Raw genomic sequence first — 23,928 nt, 5'->3', positions numbered from 1 at the left:
TGAATGCCAACCGAGAAGAGCGTTGACAAGATGCAATGTCTAAACCACTTGTTCTTGTAATCGAGTTTTTAAAAGGGATGAGAAATGTGACAAAAGAGAGGAACAAATAAAACCAGTTGGCAGATAATGTAAGTTAAATTCTCACATTAGAAATAATAATAACCTATCGATTTTTTGTTTGTTTTAAAAGCTTTAACTTTATCATGTTTATTAGTCCGGTACTGGTTTTCAAATAATATTGATATAGTATAACATAAGATTTATAAAGCGTACTTTTCTTCAGAGCAAATTTAGTAAAAAAAAATACACCACTCAATAACATCATACAGTTCATTTAATGGAATGATAAGATATATATGTTAATCATTATTTCCAGAAACGGATATTGATTCGGGAACGAAAAAGAAAAACACATCTTCTGAAGACATGAATGCATCGCAGGCATTGACAGGCAATAGCCAAACAACCGAAAGCGAAAAGGAACTTTGCCGTGAACAAGAGATGGCGTCCTTTACATCGTTACTCTCAGCAAGTTTAAATCATGGCAATGGCGTTTATGATCCGGTTAGCAGTTCAAATTCCACTCTACCAGGAAATCTGACAACGCGCTTTCAGAAGCTTTCACTCCGAAGTACCACCGATGACAATTCTTTGCAGAATGGAATTGATAAGGGCGCTGATCACCAGGGCGACCGAGACAATGGTGTCGGTATTCCAAAGAGTGTGTTATCTTCGCCTGATGTTGACATGGTGGACGAGGTCGTGGAAGACTGCGACGAGGGAGTATCGAGGCATCGAAACAAGTTTGATCGAATTCGGCTTGATGAATATCGCACCCATCTTGTCGACCACGCAAGCGAAGTCATCCAGTCGTTCTATCAGACATGTAATGTTCGACTAGATAGTATGAATAACAATTCCAACATCGATCCGATACAGATGTTGACCTTGCCGTTTTCTTTAGATTTACCAAATACACCTGGCGATGTCGGCTTATCAATTCCAATATCACTAAGACATAAAACCGTCAGACAGTTGTCGTCAGTGCAAGACGAGCTCGTCAAGAGACGACCACGGAAGAAAGTGTCGTTCACGAGTGCGCCATCGGTCAAATGGTTCAAGAAAGATGATAGGATTGAACTGCCAACAAGCAGATTAGGGAAACGTAATCTCATCGCCATGTTAAGACAAATCGTACTCCCCCAGAGGAGATATAGACCGAAAGAAGAGAGTACGTGCAAAAAGAAAGTTATACCTATCCTTACGAAAAAGTATAAGCGACTTAAAGCATGATTGTGTGTATCCTTTTGAATTTTTTCAAAAATAATTTTTTTGAAATACAAAAGTATACAACTTGAACATGAAAGGTATAATAACGCAGATAACAAGAAAAATAAAAGTTGATGTAATCAACAGCAACAGCATCGACATAAAAAATACAATAAAAATACAATTTTGTTGGTGAACTTAAGATTCGCTTGCAGTATTAATGAAATAAAGACCTTTAGGCTTCTTGTTCTAGAATAAGTAATAAGAATGGTCGAGGAACAGCTATATTTCCAGAAATAAATGAAGTGAACACAGATAATGTTTATAAACTAGGTGGCAAGTTTATTACCAGTATAAATCAGATTATTTTTTTTATACAAAGGTGACTTTATTCGTAATTTGATTATCAATCAATTCAAATCATGTTTTGCGCAATTACGAACATATTGTGAATTAATTGCACTTAACTGATATTCAAAATATTGTTTTTTTTGTTTAACCCACCTTAACTCGTACTTGGTCTTATTTTATGTATTCCTACAACAATGTATGGCTTGCATTTTATTTTGTTTACACATTTTAATCTAAAATGACATGACTGATAGCAATGGAAAGGGGCACAATTAAACATGAACGACAAACTATGTTTTATTACAATTTCTACTTGAGTTTATTTGATAATTGTGTCATGATCTGTTTTGTACAAGCTTACTATTAACCTTGCTAAATAATTAAATAAGTCTAAACTACAAGAGTGCAATAACAACGCTTTATCAAACGATTAACTCTTAAAACTGAAGTAGTGATTAAAAAAAAGAGAAAAAAAAGCTAAGACTGGCAATATATACAGAAAAGAAGATTACAAAGTAGTAAAGCACTTAAAAATATACAACTACTCACCTTAATTGAACAGGTCAAAGCAATATTTTAAAGAATGTGCCAGAAAGATTATACTAAATGCTGACTTATCTGCTTATGTAATTTTGCTTTTAAAGTACTTCACTACTATGTACACTAAAAATTTGTTTATGGTGTGAGTTGCTATTTGATAAATTGTGCAGAAATGATACAATATTTCTCTTTACCAGATGTAATATTTGTATTCAACATATCTAAAATTTACAGTGGGTTGTATAGACTTCTGATATTTTCTCGATGTAAATATCTTGAATGTCTTTCTCTTAAGTATGAAAATATCAATAGTTTCACGTGCGACTTTGTTTTAACAGTATAGAGTAAGTAGCTTCATCCCCATATAATCTAGTTTAGAGTGTATTTTCTATTTTTGTGATATATCCGGATAGAAGTTATTTTTCATTAACCAGGTAAACTTTTGTTATTTATGGTTAGGCAACAAGATGTTAAGTTTGTGATGACCCTCTTCCATGTTTATGTAGTCCAGAATGAGAACATGTTGACCTATATGGTAGTTGTCTTGACTTAATGTTTGAGGATGAAACGCTTCTTCCTATCTCCGAGAATCAACCTAAAAAAGAGGAAAGATGAGGGATAGAAAATTAGATCAATATTGTACATTATTATTTTGTTAACTTATCGTCACATCTTAACATAAAAAAAAAATTGTCCCGCACTGTCATATAAAGTTCAGTTCAGTTCATTTATTTCAAATTCCATATAAAAATAACATTACAAAAAATACATATATTTTTACACAACAGGAAAGCAAAGATTAAACAATAATTTGGTATACATGGCATATACGAATAATGTTAACATATTGTAGTTATAACAGGAATTACGGGAAAGCCACAAAAAGCCAGATGGCTTGTCGAGCAGGCTACCCTAGTAGGGGGAAATCAATCATTGTCAATATTAAAATAAAACCAGATATAAAACTATATTGAAATTAAATTAACAGAAGAACAGAAGAATATAAAGCTATTACGAAGAATCGAATAGTATGATGTGGCTTAATCTCGTTGAACCATAAGAAGTGGAGAGATGAATTTCACGTTTCAAGAGTAATCATAACTCTTTGAAAACCAAATCTCTTTAGATATCATAAAGAGGTAGATATTTCTCTTAGAGGCAAGATAACAACAATTATACCATTAATTTAATGCTATAAGGGACCTGATTCTAATTCTATGCTTTTCCTTCCTCCGTAATGCAGTTTTGAATTTCCAATATAATTATCAAACTACTAGTTTGAATGTATTGTTATGTTATATTGCTAAGTAATATGAATTGTATTTTTCAAATATTGATTTTGATTTGTATAAACTCTAATTACTTTGCTGTTATTGTGGAAATATAGGAAATGAATTGAAAGTTATATTTTTATTAGTGGGGGTGGGGGGCAAGACGCAATTTCTAAAAAGTGGAAGTTAAGTATTTCGTGCACACCTTTGGTGAATTTGTGAAACTTTTCAGTAAAAATGTAAGTTTTGAAAATTTCTGAGGGGGGGGGGGGGCACTGACTGCCCTTCGCCCACTAGCGTACCTAAGGGGGGGGGGGGCAGACTGCCCCCTGACGAGTCACAACTCATGCAGGGGACGTATCCCTGCCCCCCCTGACGAAATATCCTCCAAAAAATTTGCCCCCCTTCTGGAAAATCCTAGGTACGCCAGTGCCCTCGCCCCCTACTCGCTGCATACGGACATACCTGTACAAGAGACCTGCCAAGAGACCACCAATGGCTGGACCAGCCCAGTAGATGTAGTGTTCTGCCCAGAAGCCTGATATGACCGCGGGTCCAAAGCTACGGGCTGGGTTGAAAGATGCTCCAGTGCAATGATACCTGTATTTTAATAACCAAGAGTGAGAGATGGGGAGGAGAGGAGGGGTTAGTTTAGATTAAGTTGAATGCATTGTAAAGTAAGATGGAAATATCATCTATACCACATTAACCATTGCTTACACATATATCACAATTAGCTTAAAGATACGGAAAGAGAGAAAAAAAATGAGAGGCAGATCATGGGGTAAAAGTTCCAAACAGTCGCGAGCGAGAATTTTTTTTTTTAATGTGAAAATCTAAACTTATGACAGATTTCGAAAAAAAAAAATCCCTTTTGCTTTTTTCCTTTTCATTTCTCCTTCCCTTTCTTTTCTTGGCCGAGAAAGTTTTGGGGGCCCAGCAGTGGCCTCCAAGTCTCCTTTCTTAAGTGACGGGATAAACCATTATTTTCAAGTCAAACAGGAAGATGATGCTGTTGTTGTTTCTTTCTTTTCGATTGTTACAAGTAATTTTATAAATATTGTATTTGGGATTGAAAATCGATAAAATGAATAGCATAAATCGAGGTAACTCAATATTATCTCGCGGTTGTAATAATTTCAAAGATTGACTCTTACGCGCAAATGATACTGACGAGGACCGCGAATCCGTAGGCGAGAGGGCCGGTGACCTGGCGGGCTTTCGTGTCAAGATTAGACATGAGGTAAACGAGATAGATCATGGTACTGAGGATGGCCTCAATGACCACGGCGGTTCCCTGTGTCATGTCTATCTGTCGGTTAGCGTCATACTTGTCGTAAGGCACCAGTCCACGGTACTGGTTGCAGCCTCCCTTGATGTCGTAGTAGGAGTCATTGAGGACTACGGCCTGGTGTGATAGAAATAGAGAGAAGTTGTAAAGGCATAAAGGGGTTGAACGATATAATAGGAAGAGATTGAGAAAGAGAGAGAGAGGGAGAGAGAGAGAGGGAGGGGGAAGGGGAGTTCCTATCTATGGACCCTATGGTGATCAGCACCACCACAATCAACATCATCGTCATCATCATAACCACCACCACCATCATCATCATCACCACCATCATTATCACCATCACGTCATAATCATCATCATCATCGTCATCATCGTCATCTTCGTCATCTTCATCATCATTCTCATCATCCTCATCATCGTCATCTTTGTCATCTTCATCATCATTCTCATCATCCTCATCATCCTCATCATCGTCATCTCCGCCATCGCCATCATCACAGTCATCTCCATCATCACCATCTCATATTAACAATAGGGAACCTCACAATTGTTTCATGTAACAAAATATCAATCTATTCTTTCTTTTATTCTTATTTATTTTTTTAATATTCGGACTCGATGTGATTTCCCCGACACAAGCAGACTCCAAAGATATTACCTTGACAAAAGAAGCCCCAATTAGAGCTCCGAGTATCTGGACAATGAAATATAAGATGGCGGCGAGTGCGTTGACTCCTCCAGCCAATGCCATGGCAAATGTTAATCCTGGATTGAAGAGGCCTCCACTGTTCATAAGAAAGGGGGAAAAGACAAATTGGGAAGGGAAAGGGGAAGGGAGAAAGGAAATGAACAGAGAAAGGAGAAAAGACAGAAAAGGAGAAAGGAAAATATAAAAAGAGAAGCTGTTATTTATTGCGATGCATATTAATTGATCAACTTTTCACGGAAATTTATAAAAGAAATCCTTCTCTTCCTGGTAACAGTTACATTTAACAGAAGGAAATCAAATATCGTGTTTGTGAACGGGAGGGAGGGGGGGGGGGGGGCTATTATCGTGTGAATATGAGGTATACACAATATCATCGTAAAAACAAGAAAAATCATTCGAGAATTTAATGTACTTTGCACTTGCATAATCGCTCCATTGCCTCTATCATGACTATATAAATCGTCTTTTCCTACGATATTACATGACGAATAAAAATGAAATGAAAATGGCAAATGAAAAAAATAACTATGCTATAAAGGAAATACCTGTAGAACAAGTAAAACAATAATTTCAATCAACGGGACAACAGAGGAGAAACCCTATAGAGCTATCAGAACTATGTTAAAAACAATATATTTCTTTAATGGACGTCGCCATATATTACCATTACCACTTTGAATACTATCATCTATCATTTTCATTTTTAAAATGTCTAAATTTGCTATTACTTGCGGAGCACCTACTGGCGTATAGCTTACAGGGCCCGGTGCCCCTCGAAAAAGTTCCACTCCCCCCAAAAAAATGTAGAAAAGGAAACAAAACGAAAGGAAAGGAAAAAAAGTAAAATAATATTTCATTTTCTATATATATTTTCAAAACCTATTACAAAATTATCTTTTCGTATAAAAATGTCAAAAAGTTTGCTCGCTCGCTTCGCTTACGACATTAAAAAATGTTGCTCCCTACACCCCGTTTGGCCCATTGGCCCCTAAACCAATTTTTTTTGTGCTCATTACGCTACTTGGAGCAAGCACGGTGAAGCACCCCTAATTGTGCAGTTAGATTGATTGATTGATTGATTCTTTATTTCCATGCAAAAGATAAATCATACAACAGAAAATATATTGACAATATTTCACGGTAAAATAACAATAAACAATCAATGCATGGGAGGGGACAGTCATAAGCACAAAGGCTTGAAAAAGGACGCCCCTCAAGAAAGACTACGGCCCTGAATAAAATAAATATAAGTCATATTTAACAATAAAAGCAGGGCCAAAAGGAAAACACATCAAGCATGTCAAGAATAAATCAAATGATAATAACACACCAGCCGTGTATCGATTAATATTACTATGTTTAACATAGATACGTCGTATAAAATAATACAAAAAATACATTATGCAATATGATGAAACTGATGATAGAACAATATCTTAACTCAAATAAGTGCTAATAATGGAATGCTTAAACTCAACCTTAAATTTGTTCAATGTAGGTGCACAACGTATTGTTAAAGGTATATCTTTCCAGGTATCTGGACCAGTATGTCTTATTGACAATTGGGCTAAGGCGGTTAGCGGGTTTGATAAATGTAAATTTGTTGAGGTTCTCGTAGGATAATTGTGAATAAATGAATTCAAAAGGAACATATGATCAAATGTTATTGGTAATTGACGCCAGTGAAACCTAAACATAAACAAAGCAATTTGAAATTTATGTATATCATCAATTTTTTAAAGTCTTGAAACGGTTAAAGAGGGGACCAGTATTTTCATAATAACCTGCTTTGGCATACAAACGAATAGCTTTCTTTTGAAGTAAAAGGATATGGTGATTTTTTTTATTTGAATAAGCCCCATACAATATTGCAATAAGTGACATGTGGAAGTAAAATAGAATTATAAATTGAGAGTAATGTTTGGGGAGGTAAATAGTATTTCATTTCATTTATTTCCATATTCAATTAAAAACAAACATAATCATCAAATCACAAACAAGAATATATACATATATATCACATACAGAAAAAACACCTATAAAACTTTAAACATTATACCTATACATATTGATACAGACGTCAATATTTTAGATACATGGTCATTCCATCTTAAAAACTCATCTAAAATGACAACTAAAAATCTCACATTATTTTTTTGTCCGATAGAAATCCCACTTATCTTTATTTCTTCTGTATAATGATCAGCTATTGTTTTGGAGTTCTTGAAATTAACATAATATGTTTTTTGCAAGTTTAAAGACAATTTATTACTTTGGAACCATGTGGATCAACCAGTAACCTATATTTTGTTAGCATTTTGGAGGATCGTAGAATTTTGTTATTAGCTTATTAAAATGCTGCAGACCAAGCCTTCAGATTAAGTAAACATTTTGATTTACCATAAACTAAGCGAACTGCGTATTTGCCTGTTGAGTCATCATCAATCTGCGTCACGTGATTATAACCCAGTATATTTTGTTAATGATATAAATATTTCAGTAGGGTTTCCTTAATGAATTGAATTTTATTACCAAATCCCATTACATGAAATAGTACATCACAAATGAACATAAACATTTGGTAATTGGAGCTAACATAATAGCGAGATGCTAATCGAGGTTACACCCAAAATAATGTCACTATAATATGCGAATGATTTGGAGGACATTTGAAATTAATCATTTAATCAATTACATGTATTTTACAACTTAGGTCATGCATCACTTTGAAAGACATTTGGGGTTCATTACATCGAAAAAAATCGAAAGTTTTGGACTCATCGAGTATTATCTCCGAGATTGGAAAGAAGGAGTTATCGACTAAGAATTATGATAGAAACATAAAAACAAACACCAATTCTACAGTTATATTGGAAACCGAAACTTTGTTAGTTTCAGTTTGGAATTTTATTCAGAATACTTTTTCGAAAGATCAACATAAAATTGTATTCTTTAAACATATTGACGTATAACCGTCTTAGAATAACACCATCCGTAGATTATACCCTACACGCTTATTAGCATAGCATTACATGTATCACTTTTCTTTCAGAATCCCATTAAATCAAACATGTCAAAAGTGTAACTTAATCCTGCATGTATACGTTGTTGGCTAATAAATAAAAGACTTATACCCTATTATGCTCCGAGAGTTATTGATGGTGAAAACATTAATTTCATGTGCCATTTTAGGCCTACTCATTACTAAGCTTTTTACCAAATAGAATTCAGTAAAAAGTTATTTAGCAAGTTATTTTGGTAAGTGTTAAATATGTAAGGCTATATATAGGGCGGCGGCGGCTAGGGCCAAGCAGAAATACTTTATTCACCAATCTCCTCTAAAATATTCTAAGTTGGCTTTTCTATTTCAGTACATCGACCAGGGAAGTGTTATAACACTTCCCTGCATCGACTGTACATTCGGTATTCGGCTACTCATTTTCAGATTGGACATATACAGTATATATATATTTTCGCCAGGTACACACTGCAACATTCTGTCATATAACCTATATACAATATGTATCATATGTACCTGAACTAATACTGACTACAAATTAAACGATTAATTAAAAAAAAATCAATAAGGATAAGGAAAGGGGTAAATTGAATGGAGTTGAGAAAATAACAAAATGATAAGACATAAACTAAAGAATTCGTTTGGAATTGATGAATGTATAGTAGCATTGGACGTATATAAAGTTAACGCTAGTTAAATGGCTATACATGTAGTCAAATCGACAAAACGGAGTTGAAATAGAAAATTTCTAAATGGCAGTCGTGCAGTATTTTGTTTATTTCACAATATCATGAAAATACACATACAAATCATCAACATCATTAAAACACAATTAAAAGTGCTTTGTTATTCTTGGATCATTTTTGTTGTTTGAGATCTAATTTATAGGGGAACAAAAACAAAATGATAAATGTGATTTTCTCTTTGAAAATTCAAAATTCAGATGCTGCCCGCTATTGCTTGTTGGTAACCGTTATTAACATTTACTAAGCCTGTGGGAAGCCATTTGCATAAATTGAAAGTAAGGAATACAAGTTTTACAAAATATGCACCATTTATCGTTGTTTTATTGTGATAAAGTTATGATAAATTCGTGTTTTTTGAGGGGGGCACTGTATAATTTTCAAATAAGTTTAGTGAATTTCACGACATAGGTCACTATTTTGATAAACATATAATATTATTTACCGGAAGCATATTTATATTTGACAGTCGAATGGGTCAACACAATGTATCAGAAAGAGTCGTCATTTTTAGTGTAATAGAAACGCCATTTAAGTACCACATTATGTTGCACATCTTGCATGCAACCTATATTACACTACAGGAATTTAAAAAATCGTTTTAAATGGCACAATTTTACAATATAATATGTATTTTTATGTTATTTGTGATGAATGCCAAACCAAATAATTTCAAAGTTAATAAAAATTTCAGACTTACAACCAAGACTTCAAACTATATATAGCTAAAAAATAAACCCAACTCACCTGACATTCAAGAATGCTGAGCAGAGGAAGGCGATTCCAAGTCCTTCTGCGAATGCAATCAGCGTTACATCCATCGTAGTTACTGCCATACAAGCAAGGAAGGTGTAGATCATGGTTCCAGCGAACTCAGCAAATGTCGACTGGATGAACTTCTCGAAGATCGACGTCGCTTTCGACAGTTCGACGATGTCGCTGGCATCGATCGAAATTTTGTCATCTCTATCTCTCCTGCGTGCCATTTTTGTATTGCTACTCAGTCTAGAATTTATCCCAAAGTATGTTCCAAATGGGGAATTAGAATAGCAGCCTTACAGTGACTAAATGGTGCCAGTATACTGGATAGCAGATGAATGGCTTTCCTCAGGTATAACTGCCAAAGATTGAAGAAGAAAAAACAAGCGTGAAGATAAAAAATGGCGGTAAAAGAACCTTATGAGCAAGTGGTTTTTTCATAAACGGGCTACACCTTAGTATTTTTCACGGACGCACACGCAAATATATCACTCGAAGAATAGTTCGGGGCCCTTTAACATAAAACTTAAAGATTGATAGTAGAGTTGGTTTCCAAAACAGGTTGTGTTCATTTTTATGTGCTATCAATGGTAAAATCAATGGTACAATGGATTGTTAAGCTTCGTGCTACAGGGCCGTAATTATTGATGAGGAAGACGCCACGCTATTGGCTCGTTCTAACGGCATTTGTTTGAATAGTTGCAAAAGCAAAGTATGCATATTATTAATGATTAACCCAAGATGATGTTTGGGGGAATGTTTGGTATATGAGTGTTGAGATGATCAGATCAATGTAAATGAGCTTCACCTCTCCCTATAAAGCCATTTTGGATGTTGGTTTTACATGACTATTTCAAACCGTTAAATCAACACATGTCTTTTTTCAGTCTCCAGTCGCTTTAAATGGTAATCGTATTCGCATTCTTATTTCCAATCACTTTATAGTAATATTAAAAGGTGAAGTTCGAGCACGAACAATCATAGGTTGATTTAAACATTGAAACACATATAGCACTGAGGTCATCATTAATAAAAACATACATTTTAAAGTTTCACAAAGCATTATACTGGTATGCACAGAGCGAGTGTTTCTAACCGATAAATATTGGTTGATTTTTACACTGACCCCCGGAATCCCCAAAGTAGTCTATAAGAAAACCCATTTATTCTACTAAAGTCATCAGTAACTGTAAACAGGTAAAAAAGCACGTTATTTAAGCAAGTTTGTTGAACAACCATTTTTGCCTAAATTTTTAACAAGTTGTACAAAGGTTTAAACAAATTGTTTAGAAAGTTAAACAAATGTTTAAAAGTTAAAACAAAGCTAACAACGTGCTAAATATTTTTAACAGCGTTTTTACAGTGTTTATGAAAACTCTTTTTTTTTAATATAGCACTCTGAAACATGTTAGTTTTCATCCCAAATAAGTTACTCTAGACTGAAGTAACAAAAACCATGAAATGCCAAAGTCATTCATTTGTGATTGACTTTGCAACCTACGAGACGTCCGGGACATATATTGCTTCAGCGGCTAAAAAACAAGGATGGCTCAAAAGCATGGGGCAGGGTGGGCGAGCGCTTGATAGTCAGTTTGATAAAAAAAATAAAGAAAGAATAGGGGAAGGAAAAAAGGAGGAAGAAAAATAAAAGAAGAAAAAAGAGTATTAATGAAAGAGGCTTTATTCGTGTAATTTTATGACACCCTTTTTGAGTAATTGATAAAAATATGTCACATTTAGAAGGTGTTGCCCCCTCCACTACCGGCCCCTACCAAAATACCCTAGAGCCCCCACTTGTATAAAGATTGTCACCACAGTCCAAAGTTCAGGTGATTCAGAAATTTTGATTGCTTTAAACATTAACAGACAAACCGCGTACCAGGAGTCACCCTTCAGTGGGAACCAAACACAAATTGCAAGTTAAAGATTAACCATGTTCACATAATTTCGAAGAGTTTTCGTATTATTCATCTTTGCGTCCATGTACCCATCTCAAGAGTGGGTCCATAGTGTACTACCACTCAGAATCAGACTTTGAGCGAGTTATATCGCTTATTTATGTTTATTTACTGAGGTCATGATTAAACAAATAGTGTTCTAAGGTGGCACCTAAACTTGTATTTCACCATCTCACACCAGATTCAGTTTATCATTATTATTGTTTGATTATGGACTCATTGATTACAAAACTGGAAATTAATTAAAGAAGAAAAGTTCATCTGTATATCTTATTGGGTGTGTGTGTGTGTGTGTGGGGGGGGGGGGGGTTTCACCAAACATCAATAATTGATTATTATCTTGGTGCGTATTATGAAGTTATAATTCTTCAGTTAACAATATATTGTCATAATGTTGATGTCACTAGAACTTTCAAGCGAATAAAATAATATTTGAAAACATACACACTCACAAAATATTTTTACACAGTGTATGGTCATGTACACCATAAAACGAACTAATTGAAATTATTACATTGATAAACAATGGTTTGCAACTGCTCCCTCTGTTAAATCATGGAGCTATGTGTTAACTGAATTAATCAAAATGGCTGAAATAGAAAACTGCACCCAGCTGATCATTTCATCTGTATTAGATTTACAAGTTATTATAGGAGTGCATTTTTGTTAATATACTAGTATATGCTGAGTATAAAGAGGGGCTCTAAAGGAGAACATATTTTTTTCCTTAATATTGGACAGACTCTTGAATAAAAAAGTGGAATGAATAATGTCCATTATCAGAGTTTCAATAATATTGACGATGAATTTTAACCGATTTCCGATTTATGTACACACTTTCATAAAAAAAAAGCACTGTGATGATTTATGCCCATTCAGGACAAGAAAAAAATTATATCACAGTAGACTAGACATGATGGAATTAGAAAATATTTAAGAAGTAATATTATTTTTCTATCACTCACTGCAGGGGCGGAACGGTTTTGAAAGTGTTTGTGTGTGGAGCGGCGGGGGGGGGGGGGGGCTGACAATTGTAGAAAATCACAATTAGATTGTAATTTTTACGTGTTTGTCCTGAATCTGGTCCACCAGTTCCCCGTTCCGCGGCTCCAAAGCACATTATCAAAAATGGCCGTCTCAAAATAATGCTAGCTCAGTTTAAAATTGGTATGACGATCGAATGTATCCTTTTCTTGATCTATATCGGAGTTCAGTTCCCATCAGTGTGCATACAAGGCTTAGGCCTACGCAGTGTAATGTGGTTTATTTTTCCAAATTATCGTTATCAATGTTATTTTCAAAATGATAACACAAAGAATATATATTTGTATTTGGCTCTTTGGAAAAAGTATTAGTGAAGGGGGGGGGGGCATTGTTGGGCGGGTACGTAGGCAAGCAGATTAAAGATTTGCAAAGTCTGAATTGATTTTAGTTTATTTACCAATATAAAAACAATAAAATTACAACATAATACGTGATAAAATAACATTGGATAGATCGCTCTACTCAGCTGAGCCATTACAGCACATTTGTTCTGCCGAGGGGTCCAGCTATATCAAACAAAAAAGATAAAATTCATATTACAAAAATAAATTCATTAACAAATTTGTATAAGGGAGAAAGAACAGCAACCCCACCCTACTGTAGAAACCGAGTACCTATAACGTACCCACCCACCCCAAAAGTACCCCCAAATTATATTTTTTGAACTTTGGTTTAAAAGGAAATATGTCATAAAGTGTCCTATAATGAATTTGTTATAATTAGAAGATGATTTTATACTAGAAGGAGATAAATAATTAAATTGCGAGGCTCCATCCGCCAGTGATGAAAACATTCGACGACGTGGCTTAGGTAAAGATATAAGTTTCCAATTGAGAGCAATGAATAGTTGTGATAAATAGTATTGAAAGAATATTTTAAGTAAGGGGCACTGAGATCATGAATGATTTTGAAAATCATGGAGTTTATACATTTTTGTCGATGACATTCCAAAGATTTCCAGTTTAGGATTTGGTGAATATATACGATATGATTTTATGTTTGAATGGATATATCCAAAGTATTATTCTTCCAGCTGTGTTTTGCAACTTTTGCAATTGGGTAACACATCCTTTATTACTAGAATCGTACACTACACCAGCAGAGTAAAAAATAAGACGAAAATTTGATTGGTAGATAAATTTCAAGCTAGCTTCATTAAAACTGTATCGAAGACGGCCACCAAAACTTATGAGTTAATTTGCTACTTTTTACCATGGACCAATTCATTTACAGTGAATTAAAAATGTTGTTTGTCCCTAACGTCAGTCCAGCTGGGTCATCATCATTTTACTTACTAAAGTTAGAATTTTCTTTTACTTTTCCAGCTTTGAAATATAAGGAGGTAACTTAAAGGAGAATGAAACCCTTGAAACCAGCTGAATCCATATCAAAGAGAAAAATCAAAGAAACATATTGTTGAAAATTTGAGGAAGATTGAATGAAGAATAAGAAAGTTATGAGCATTTGAATATTGAGATCACTAATGCCATGTAGTAATTTCTGAAGGTTTCCATGGCGAAGAAGAATAGTGTAGTAGGTTTCACGGTACACCATGTATCTTTCTTGGGCATATGTTGGTCCTTTTCAGGACCAACATATGCCCAAGAAAGATACATGGTGTACCAACATATGCCCAAGAAAGATACATGGTGTACCGTGAAACATACTACACTATAATGCCATGTAGATCCTCCAATTGGCAATGCGACCAAGATCTGTGATGTCACACACGTACAACTCCCTCATTACTTTAGTACTTATTTCACTTATATTCTCACTTTTATAGAGTCTATCACAAGGTGAGGTGTTCTCTTTATGAGAGGACAAGTACAGAGGTTTCACAACATTATATCATTGATGAATAATTTTGTCATATGATTAGAATGAGCAAAAAGAGATGTTTTGGGGTATATTTTCAGTGTCCAAAAGGGGAGAGTTGTTCATCTGTGACATCATAGATCTTGGTCGCTTTGCCAAAAGGAGGATCTCCATAGCATTAGTGATCTCGACATTCAAATGTTGATAACTCTTCTATTGCTAGTCCTATTTTACTCAAACTTTTGTTGATCTTATTCTTTGATTTTTCTGCTTTCACAAAAGCTAACTTGCTCCAAGAGTTTCATTCTCCTTTAAAAAAATAAAAAGATGTGGCAGCGGTGGGATTCGAACCCACGCCATCGAAATGACTGGTGCCTTAAACCAGCGCCTTAGACCGCTCGGCCACGCTACCTTCATATCCTGACGTATGATAGCATGATATATAATACACGTAACATCACAACGACAGGAGTGCTCGTAACATTGCTACTACTGTGCATGCATCACTGTGCATTGCTGTGCTCAAAGCTGAAGCCAGGCTGCGATTACGGCAGTCTAATAATTTGCATGCGCAATATTACACTACAGTCCCATGTATGCGTATCGCCGTATGTAGCTGAATTATCTAATTCTTCCTATTCCTGACAACTGTCAAATGTCGAGTATGATGATGAGACGTGCTTTTTGCCTTTTTGTACATCGGAGGAATCTCTGCGTGACACCAAATCGTCTGAATGCTGGACATTTCCAGAGCAATTACAGTTTGAACAAACTGTATCCACACAGCGAGCAAGATTTTACAATTTCAACGAGCAAAGCACATGAGGTACACAACAAGTTGGATTACACTAAAAATATGAATTCAATTGTTGTTATCATCTTATCTTCTATTTTGTTTTCTAATTTTATTTCCTAATAATTTGTACTAAAAATTGATGAGACTTCGCTTGAAAATTTTTCCAAATGACTTTTTATTGATATTTCTAAAATTGAGTGTCCAGACACAAAACCTGTCCGGACATACAATTACAACAACTGGGTACAATTCTTTGACTACCTGTTTACCTGTTTCACCAGAGAACAATGAATAGATTCAGTGGACCAAATATATTGTTCTCTGGTGAAACGGGTAAACAGGTAGTCAGAGAATTGTGACTGGTAGTATTTGTATGGCAAGTAGACAGCTGGCAGCCGTCTGTTTCGAGGAGTTTTTTTAACTTTAAAAAAAAAAAATTTCTCCTCATGCAGCCACCATTAGGGGGTTAACAATGCAAATTCCCCCCGACGGGGCTCATCGATTTTGTCTTTTATTTCATAAAAATATATAAAAAGAACTACCAAAATAAAGATTATTATTTTGTTTTGGCCTAAAATGCACCAAAACGGGGAAAAATAAACTTAGATGAGGAAAAAACAGTCACTTACTTCGGCTGTCGCGCAACCTCACTTCCCTGTTTTATCCGAACTTAATACATAAACATATGGCCATTGAGTCCCCTGTACAGATAGTCAGTAGAGGCGCACGGCCAATATGGGAGACTCTCTCCAATAGGGGAGACAATCTCCCACATTGGAGACTTGCTTTGCAAAAGGACAAAAGAAACAACACCAACAAAAGTATGATTTTTCCACCCAAAATTTTGTCTCACTGAGGTCAGAAGCCCATTTGTTTTGAGTGTGATTGACAACAAAATTCCTTATCAAAATAAAAGTAGACGGTGAATTTTTAAAGTAGATGGTGAAAAGGGGTAATTTTTCATGAGGAATCTGCTTATCACATTTTTATTTGCCGCCAAGGTAATCCTTTTGCAGCAAATGTAAACAAAGGAAACTGGACTCCAAAACTGGAGACTGTCTCTGAAATTGGATACCCAAATTCTTTACAAAAGTCTCTGATATTGGAGATAATCTCCCACATTGGAGACAGTCTCCAATATTGGCCGTGCGCCTCTACTGATAGTGCTAGAACTTCGGTCTCTGTATTTGGTGAGTGGAGCCAACGGAGTTCAGCGGAACAACCAACATAACAGAGACCGAAGCTTTTGGTCTACATGGCAAGTTCCCCCAACTCCCAAGTCTGTGCAGTCCCCCACTCCCCCTTGTCTGCGCACACGCATATCTGTGCGATTCTATTTCTAGTAAAAGATACGCAACGAACACTAACTTTACACATGCAAGTGATGCAACACAGATATTCACTAAAAAATTTATCCAACTCAAAATGGTGGAAAAATAATGAATTTTGGGCATTTCATGTGACGGCCTCAAAATGCAACCTTTCTCATCAAAATACCCGAATCGTGTGCAAAGTGCGCAGACATGGGGTACCATTTTTTTTTCAATCTGAAAATGAATGCCTGAGGTTTTTTCCAAGAAAATCCTATACTTAAAATCTTTATGATATATTTGGTACACTTACTCATAATATAACGAACATAATTACTGAAAGATTTTGTGAAATAAAAAGAAATTCATGTTAAATCTTAACTAAAATGGTAAGTTGTGCAGACTTGGGGACCACCATCATACTGTAGATGATCAAAGACAAAGTTAAGCCAGACATAACAGGTTTAAGAATAATTCATATTCTAGAATAATCATGTTTGGTTATACATGTACTGTAGTTATTGGCAAGATAAGTAATGGATCGAAGCTGATGCAAGTGCAATTTTAATTGTAATTGAGAGTGGAAGAGTGATAAGGGAGAAAAATTATTGTGATTTATCTATTTGATGGGTTTTCCCCAACAGTCATAACTAGACCTAGATCTAGACATGTTTATTTTTCAAACAAATTATAACTTATTGATTACAAAGTTCCTGAAAGTAATATTTTACATGGACAAACAATCTGTCCAGACATAGATCTTCAGCAAATTAATAGTATAATAGATAGAAGAGATAGAGAAGGATCGAGGAAGATGACGAAAAAATTAAGGAGTAGAGGAAGGAACAAATATTGGAACTGGAAGGGGAGGAGGAGGAGGAGGAGGAAGAAGTAGAAATGATAAAAGGATTGAGGAGGTTGGAGGATGGGAATGAGGAAAGTTGAATTTTGAGACCTTCACATGTAATGTCTGTAATAAGTAATTTCAAAAATCACAATTTTTTATAGCTCTAGATGAATATCTCTATGAATTGCAGGCGTAAGGTATGTGGTCGTTACTTGTCTTTTCTTAGAATTGTGCAGAAGGTGTATGCGAAGAGACATGGGGGGGGCACTCAGATTATATTTTGATGGGGGTTTGCCTCATGAAACCCTGAAATTGAGTCTACACATTTTAACCTTTAGCTTAGGGTACCACGCTATACATTGCAAAATATAAAATTTTAGTGTTTATTATGTATTCCTAACTAGTCAGATTATGTCACTATCAGAATTTTATATAGTTTACAATCTGTTTCATTCTATTCAGACCACAGATCAGAATTCTGGGTTAAAGTTCAGTGGACAAATTCCAGTTGGTAAGTATAGTTATGACCGATATGAAGCTTCTTGAACATATTGATCTCAATTAGAATACCTCTGAAAATTACAGTAATTTTAGACAGTTATTCAATCATTCTTTTAACACCCCTTTATCTTGCATGTATTTGGTAACATGGATTATTTGAAGCAGGCCTACATAATTAGCTTTTATTCTCAAATTGGCCACATTTTCAATGCTACACTTTCCTTTAGATACTCATATACATATGAAATGTTTAAAGGTCCAGTCCACCTCAGAAAAATGTTGATATGAATCAATGGAGAAAAATCAGACAAGCATGATGCTGAAAATATCAAAATTTGATGTAAAATGTGAAAGTTATGACATTTTTGTTTTTGCTTATTTTACACAGGATCACTTTAGTCACATGCAAATGAGAGAATCAATAATGTCTCTATTTTTTTTTAATTATTTGAATTACACTATATTTCAATTTTCACAGATAAGGACCAAATTGACTGAACCATAAAATGTTAAACAATGGTAATTCCACATGCTCATTGAGAAAATCAAACTTTTTTCATAAAACAATGAAGAAGAAATTAGAATATTTCATGTTTCTTATAATAAAACAAAAGAAACAGTGAGTGGGTGACATCATCAGTTCCCTCATTTGCATACCAACTGGGATGTGCATATAACCGTTTCTATACGTGAAATCAAGTGAAACTTAAAAAGGTCATTACTTTCTTATTTTACATCCGATTTTGATGAAATTTTCAGTGTTATGCATGTTGGACTTTTCTCTTTTTATTCAAATCAACTCTTTTTTTAAGTTGCAAGTTAAAAATTTGTGAATTTCGATGTGAAAAGTGATTTCGAGGTTTCCAATGCATTCATATAATGGGCATTTTCACGGTAACTGACGTTACACGGCACAATTTTACACACTTTTCATTGTGTGTATGATAATAATTGTAGTCAATTCAAGGATTACAATGATTATTTTCATTAAAATGTATGTGATAAATAATTAATAGAAATAAAAAATTCATATTTCACAGATATTTTCATTGAAACTTAAGCTTAAATGATTGAGAGATCATGTTGCTTTAAAATGTGCACAGAATATGCATTTTTTTACTTCTCTTTCTTCTGATGTAGTTAGGATGTTTTTTGTTTTTTTAGGGTTGTGCTAGTTATAATTATAATTTTTATTGTTAATGTTATATCCATTATTTTGTTTACTATTTTATTTTATTTATTTATTATTATTAAAATATTAATTTACTTATTCTTTTTCTTATTATAATAATATTTATTGTATTATATTTAATTATTATTATTATTTATCATTATTATTTTATTATTATTATTTATAATTTATATATTTATTTTTTGGGGGTGTCACTTTGTGGATAAGGCCAAGTAAGGCAACATTTCATATTTCCCACTCAGGTTATTTGTTTTTAAATAGGTGCCATCATATTCTATTGTTTTTTTGTTTTTTTTTAGATGGCTGCATCAGTGCCCCTTTGTATAACAATTACCATTATGGTAACTTTGCTGTGCAATAGTAACTTGCATGGAATCCTTGATGTTTATTGACTATTGATCAGTGTTACTATGGTAGTTACCATTGAATGGCAAAGTTACCATAATGGTATCTTTTATGTAATGGGGCCCCTATATTTTTGCCCAACTAATGTTTTTCCATCCACACAAAACATTAAAATAATGGAATGAATCTACATTATCAATTTATCATGATGGTAAGCATTTTATTTAAAATGTTTTTATTGTATTCAAGCACACACTTGTCAAATGTATGCATGCTCCTATTGGGTTTTCAGGATTTAAAAAATATATTTCTTTAGAATTTGAAAGTGAATGCAAAGCAATTACCAATCTGGAGAAGAATAATGAGTATTTAATTGATTATTATTTTTCATTTCAGATAAGTTGATGGTGAAGTACAGCAGAAGTGGTGGAGCAGGGGGTCAAAATGTAAATAAAGGTAATACATGGTTTTCTAACATATCCCTCCTTGAGCTGACAGAAGTATGCCATGTGAAAGAACATTATGATAATTATTTTTCTTTCAATAAATGAAGTATTGTGATCACCAGTTTACTATTTTAAGACACTTGCCCACATCTAATGTAAGGTTATTTTTTTAGATTGAATTTTCATTAGAAAAAAATCTAGATATTGAAAAGAATATGGAACGGGAAATCCTACGAAAGGATAAAAATTACCATTTTATCCATTGAGAGATAAAAATCTTAGGATCTCCTTTGATTTGATGAAAGTTAAACTGCTTTTTTAATTTATTTATTTTTTCATGGGAATTGGGATACAATTTGCTTGTTTTAAAAGGAAGCCTCTTCAAAATCCTAATTGAATTGAATTATTCATGTTGAATGTTTCTTTTATGACCCATGGAACTAAATGAAAATCATGATTTATATATATGTTAAAACATATTTAATAATTTATTGTTATTTAATTAATGACATGTTTAAAAATGATCTAAGAAGTGTCATCAATATGAAATTACTGCTTTTATTTTGAATACTGAAACTTGCAAAGTTTATAAAGGTCTAACAGTGTGAAGATGAAGGTGAAAGACAGATTTCAAAATCTGTGAATTGCACCCTGAAATTGACAATAAAATGTTGAAGCATAGAACCATTGAATTGATTTGGAAATGATGTAACTTTAAATGCAGACTAATATAATAGTAGCCTAATATTCTTGTATAGTCCAAGTTAATGAGAAGGATACATACTGATGCAAGATATTTCATTTGATATAGTGGAAACGAAGGTGGATGTCAGGTTTCATGTTGCTACAGCAGAATGGTTACCTCAGAATGTTAGAGATAAACTCCAAGTTCAGGTAATTGTTCATGTTTTAATGTACCATGATAAGGTGTATTTGGCAGGATGGGGATGGGGGGGGGGAGAATTGTGTGTGTGTGTGTGGATTAGGGAGTATATGTGATTTGTTTTGGGCGGGGAGCTACTTGAAGGGGAAGAGTTGGAGGGAAGAGGAGAGAAGTTATTAATAAAAAATGTATTTGGTTTGAAGTAAGGTTTGATTGGAAGGAAAGTGTAACTTCTTAGTCTGTAAAGTGTTTTTTTTTCCTAGGACATATGGGTACTGAGTATTTTCCCCCTTTTTTAATGGAAAGGGGGATGCTGAATAATGCAGATAAAAATGTCCAAGGAGAACAGCTTTTTCTGTTGTAAAAAATTGTTAGTATAACAGTTCACTATCAGCATAGGATTTTCACAATGTAAATACAGAGCACTATATTTTCTCTTGTGTTTGTCCCAATTTAGCAAAAGAATAAAATAAATAGCAGAGGGGAGATGGTATTGGTGTCTGAACGAACGAGGTCACAGATCAGAAACTTCAGTGATTGTCTTCAAAAGATCAGAGATATGGTTGCAGAGGCAGAGCGCAAACCTAAGGAACCAAGTGAAAAGGACAAGGCTGTAAGAAGATTAAGGTAAAAGAGTAAAGAAGGGAAAGTCCGCATGGGGATTGTTTCATTAAGCTGTACAGATACCTAATGCATGAACAGTAAACCTTTCTTTGTACTGGATAAAATACCCCACATTTTCTGTTTTTCACGTAATTGGAATGCATTTCTATAACCCTATCAAAATTTTGAAATATATTGAATTGAAACTTTAAATATATTGAAGGAGCAAGTAGTGGAGGAGAGTAGAGGTGAGGGTGACTTCTTGAGGTGAATCCAGCAACCCTCGTAGTGTAGGACTAAACCAGATTGAAACGTGGATGACTTACTGACTTTCACTCAGATGCCTCTTTACAATGAGAATTTTAATCTACAAAGATATTCTGAAGCTTATGGGTATCAAAATACTGAAAATCTGATTTAGCACCCAAGAAAGGGTCACAGTTCTTGTGTAAATTCGGTCATAATTTTTGAACAGCACATGAAGTGGTATTAATACAGTCAGAAAAATTTGAGAAATATATCATTGAAATCAAGAATTTCATGGAGTTTCTTATGTTTCATTTTCTGATCTTTATATTATGCAATTGAAAGAAAGAAAAGAATCATATTTATGTTCTAAAATAACAGTATTTTACAGTTAAACCAAAGCCAATGCTGCACCTTTTAACAGGAATTCTCTTCAGCATTTCTACATCACTCATTGTTTTGTGACCAGGGTAAAACTTGAATGGGGGCTTGGGGGCCCTCAAAATGCTCATGAGAGCCCTGGAAACTTCGAGAAGGGGCCCTTGTAACCCCCATTCATCTCAATTTTAATGCTTATCCAATGTTACAGAGCAACATGTAGACAGAAAGTTGTGAAAAAGTAGCCCCAGGAAAAAAAAAATTGCTTGTTTATGACTTATGAAATGGGAGGATTTTAAGCAAAATGATGTCCAGTAGGATTTTCACTGAAAGACATTTCTTATATAAAATATAATTGGAATTTCTGTTGTCTACCTTTTATATCATTCTAGAGTGGAATCTGCAAACAGAGAGAGATTAAGAGTGAAAAAGGCATACTCGGCGACCAAGCATGAACGACAGGTTTCCTTTGATGATTGAGCAACGAAAAAAAAAAAATTTTATGGAAAATATATTGACTCATTTGACATTGAAGGAGGCCACTTTCAGAAGAAAATGTATGTGCAGGGACGTAGATATACACTGTATATCAAATGCACAGAAGATAGCCTGGAATGTGATTTTTAGCAAGGTGGATTGCTCAGCCTGTGTCAGCAACAAGCATTGTTAATATGAGCCAGAGAGAACACCAGATGACATTGCATGAAATCGATACCAGGATGTCAACATCAGTTGTGCAACAGAGCATTCATAAAGGGATTATATTTAATTTCATTATTACCATTGCATTATTTTTTTTTGGGGGGGGGGGTTGGAAGGATAGAAATTCATATTTCTATAAAGGAGATTTTTTTTCTGTTTATAAATATAAGTAAAAGTAATGAAACATTTGAAAAATCCTAGATGTGGTTCTGCTGGTATACTTTGTTCATCTCACTTGTTTTATGCAGCTGGGAAGGGAAGGCATTCAACTACATTTTAGTATATACAATAACTGCCACAAAACAAAATGTTTTTAGTGATCAAATCTACATGCTTTTTTCACCCAAATTATCCCTCCCAAAGTGATCTATACCCCTAAATATAAATGAAATTGTGGTTATCCAAAAATTTAGAAAAAGAGGAAAAAGACACACACAAAGCAAAATGCTGAAAATTTGATCAAAATTGGATAACAAATAACGAAATTATTGAATTTTAAAGGTTTGCATATTTTGGTGAAACGGTTCTGGGCATGTCTTTATGAATGTTCATTAGGTGGGCTGATGATGTCATTCCCTTACTTGTTCTTTTGTATTTTATTATATGAAATAAGGTTTATTCAAAAATTTTCTACCAAGAACTAAAACAATTGGATTGACAAGTGATTAAGTACATTAGTTATTTATTGCCGCAACTCATCTTAATGGAGGCACATCATTTACACATGTATGAAAAAATGAAACATGATTTCATGTAATAATATAAGAAAAAGGGAAGTGGGGATGTGACATCAGCCCACCTAATGAATATTCATGACGATGCGCACATAACTGTTATCACAAAATATTGATAAATTTTAAAATTTGTTATTTATTGTCCGATTTTGATGAAATTTTCAGCATTTTGC

The 23,928-nt window shown here is 34.2% G+C and overlaps 2 protein-coding genes and 1 non-coding gene across 3 annotated transcripts; 1 reads left to right on the top strand and 2 right to left on the bottom strand.

Moving 5' to 3' along the window:
- Window positions 1-1,588: 1,588 nt before the first annotated feature.
- On the bottom strand, window positions 1,589-10,561 carry LOC129270013 (aquaporin-8-like). Its single transcript, XM_054907444.2, has 5 exons — window positions 9,941-10,561; window positions 5,381-5,507; window positions 4,589-4,839; window positions 3,897-4,031; window positions 1,589-2,755 (listed from the first exon to the last, which is right to left on the bottom strand). The coding sequence occupies exons 1-5, from the start codon at window positions 10,177-10,179 to the stop codon at window positions 2,710-2,712; spliced, it is 798 nt and encodes a 265-aa protein (XP_054763419.1). The 5' UTR covers window positions 10,180-10,561; the 3' UTR covers window positions 1,589-2,709.
- Window positions 10,562-15,093: 4,532 nt separating this feature from the next.
- On the top strand, window positions 15,094-23,220 carry LOC129270012 (large ribosomal subunit protein mL62-like). Its single transcript, XM_054907443.2, has 6 exons — window positions 15,094-15,598; window positions 18,188-18,236; window positions 20,160-20,219; window positions 21,021-21,103; window positions 21,550-21,719; window positions 22,712-23,220. The coding sequence occupies exons 1-6, from the start codon at window positions 15,428-15,430 to the stop codon at window positions 22,797-22,799; spliced, it is 621 nt and encodes a 206-aa protein (XP_054763418.2). The 5' UTR covers window positions 15,094-15,427; the 3' UTR covers window positions 22,800-23,220.
- Window positions 15,103-15,184, bottom strand: TRNAL-AAG (transfer RNA leucine (anticodon AAG)). Its single transcript has one exon. It is a non-coding gene; the product is annotated as a tRNA-Leu (tRNA).
- Window positions 23,221-23,928: the final 708 nt, after the last annotated feature.

This window comes from Lytechinus pictus, chromosome 10 (genome assembly GCF_037042905.1).
Source record: "Lytechinus pictus isolate F3 Inbred chromosome 10, Lp3.0, whole genome shotgun sequence".
Classification (NCBI taxonomy): domain Eukaryota; kingdom Metazoa; phylum Echinodermata; class Echinoidea; order Temnopleuroida; family Toxopneustidae; genus Lytechinus; species Lytechinus pictus.
This window is presented reverse-complemented; position numbering and strand designations above follow the sequence as displayed.

Bases quoted from the DNA above. Each gene is read 5' to 3' on its own strand.
- LOC129270013 (XM_054907444.2), bottom strand. From the start codon at position 10,179: ATGGCACGCAGGAGAGATAGAGATGACAAAATTTCGATCGATGCCAGC. The intron at 5,508-9,940 runs GTGAGTTGGGTT...TCTTATGAACAG, and splicing joins TCAGCATTCTTGAATGTCAG to TGGAGGCCTCTTCAATCCAG. The intron at 4,032-4,588 runs GTAAGAGTCAAT...ATTAAAATACAG, and splicing joins CTCGTCAGTATCATTTGCGC to GTATCATTGCACTGGAGCAT.
- LOC129270012 (XM_054907443.2), top strand. From the start codon at position 15,428: ATGTCGAGTATGATGATGAGACGTGCTTTTTGCCTTTTTGTACATCGG. The intron at 15,599-18,187 runs GTACACAACAAG...CATTCTATTCAG, and splicing joins CAACGAGCAAAGCACATGAG to ACCACAGATCAGAATTCTGG. The intron at 21,104-21,549 runs GTAATTGTTCAT...GTCCCAATTTAG, and splicing joins GAGATAAACTCCAAGTTCAG to CAAAAGAATAAAATAAATAG.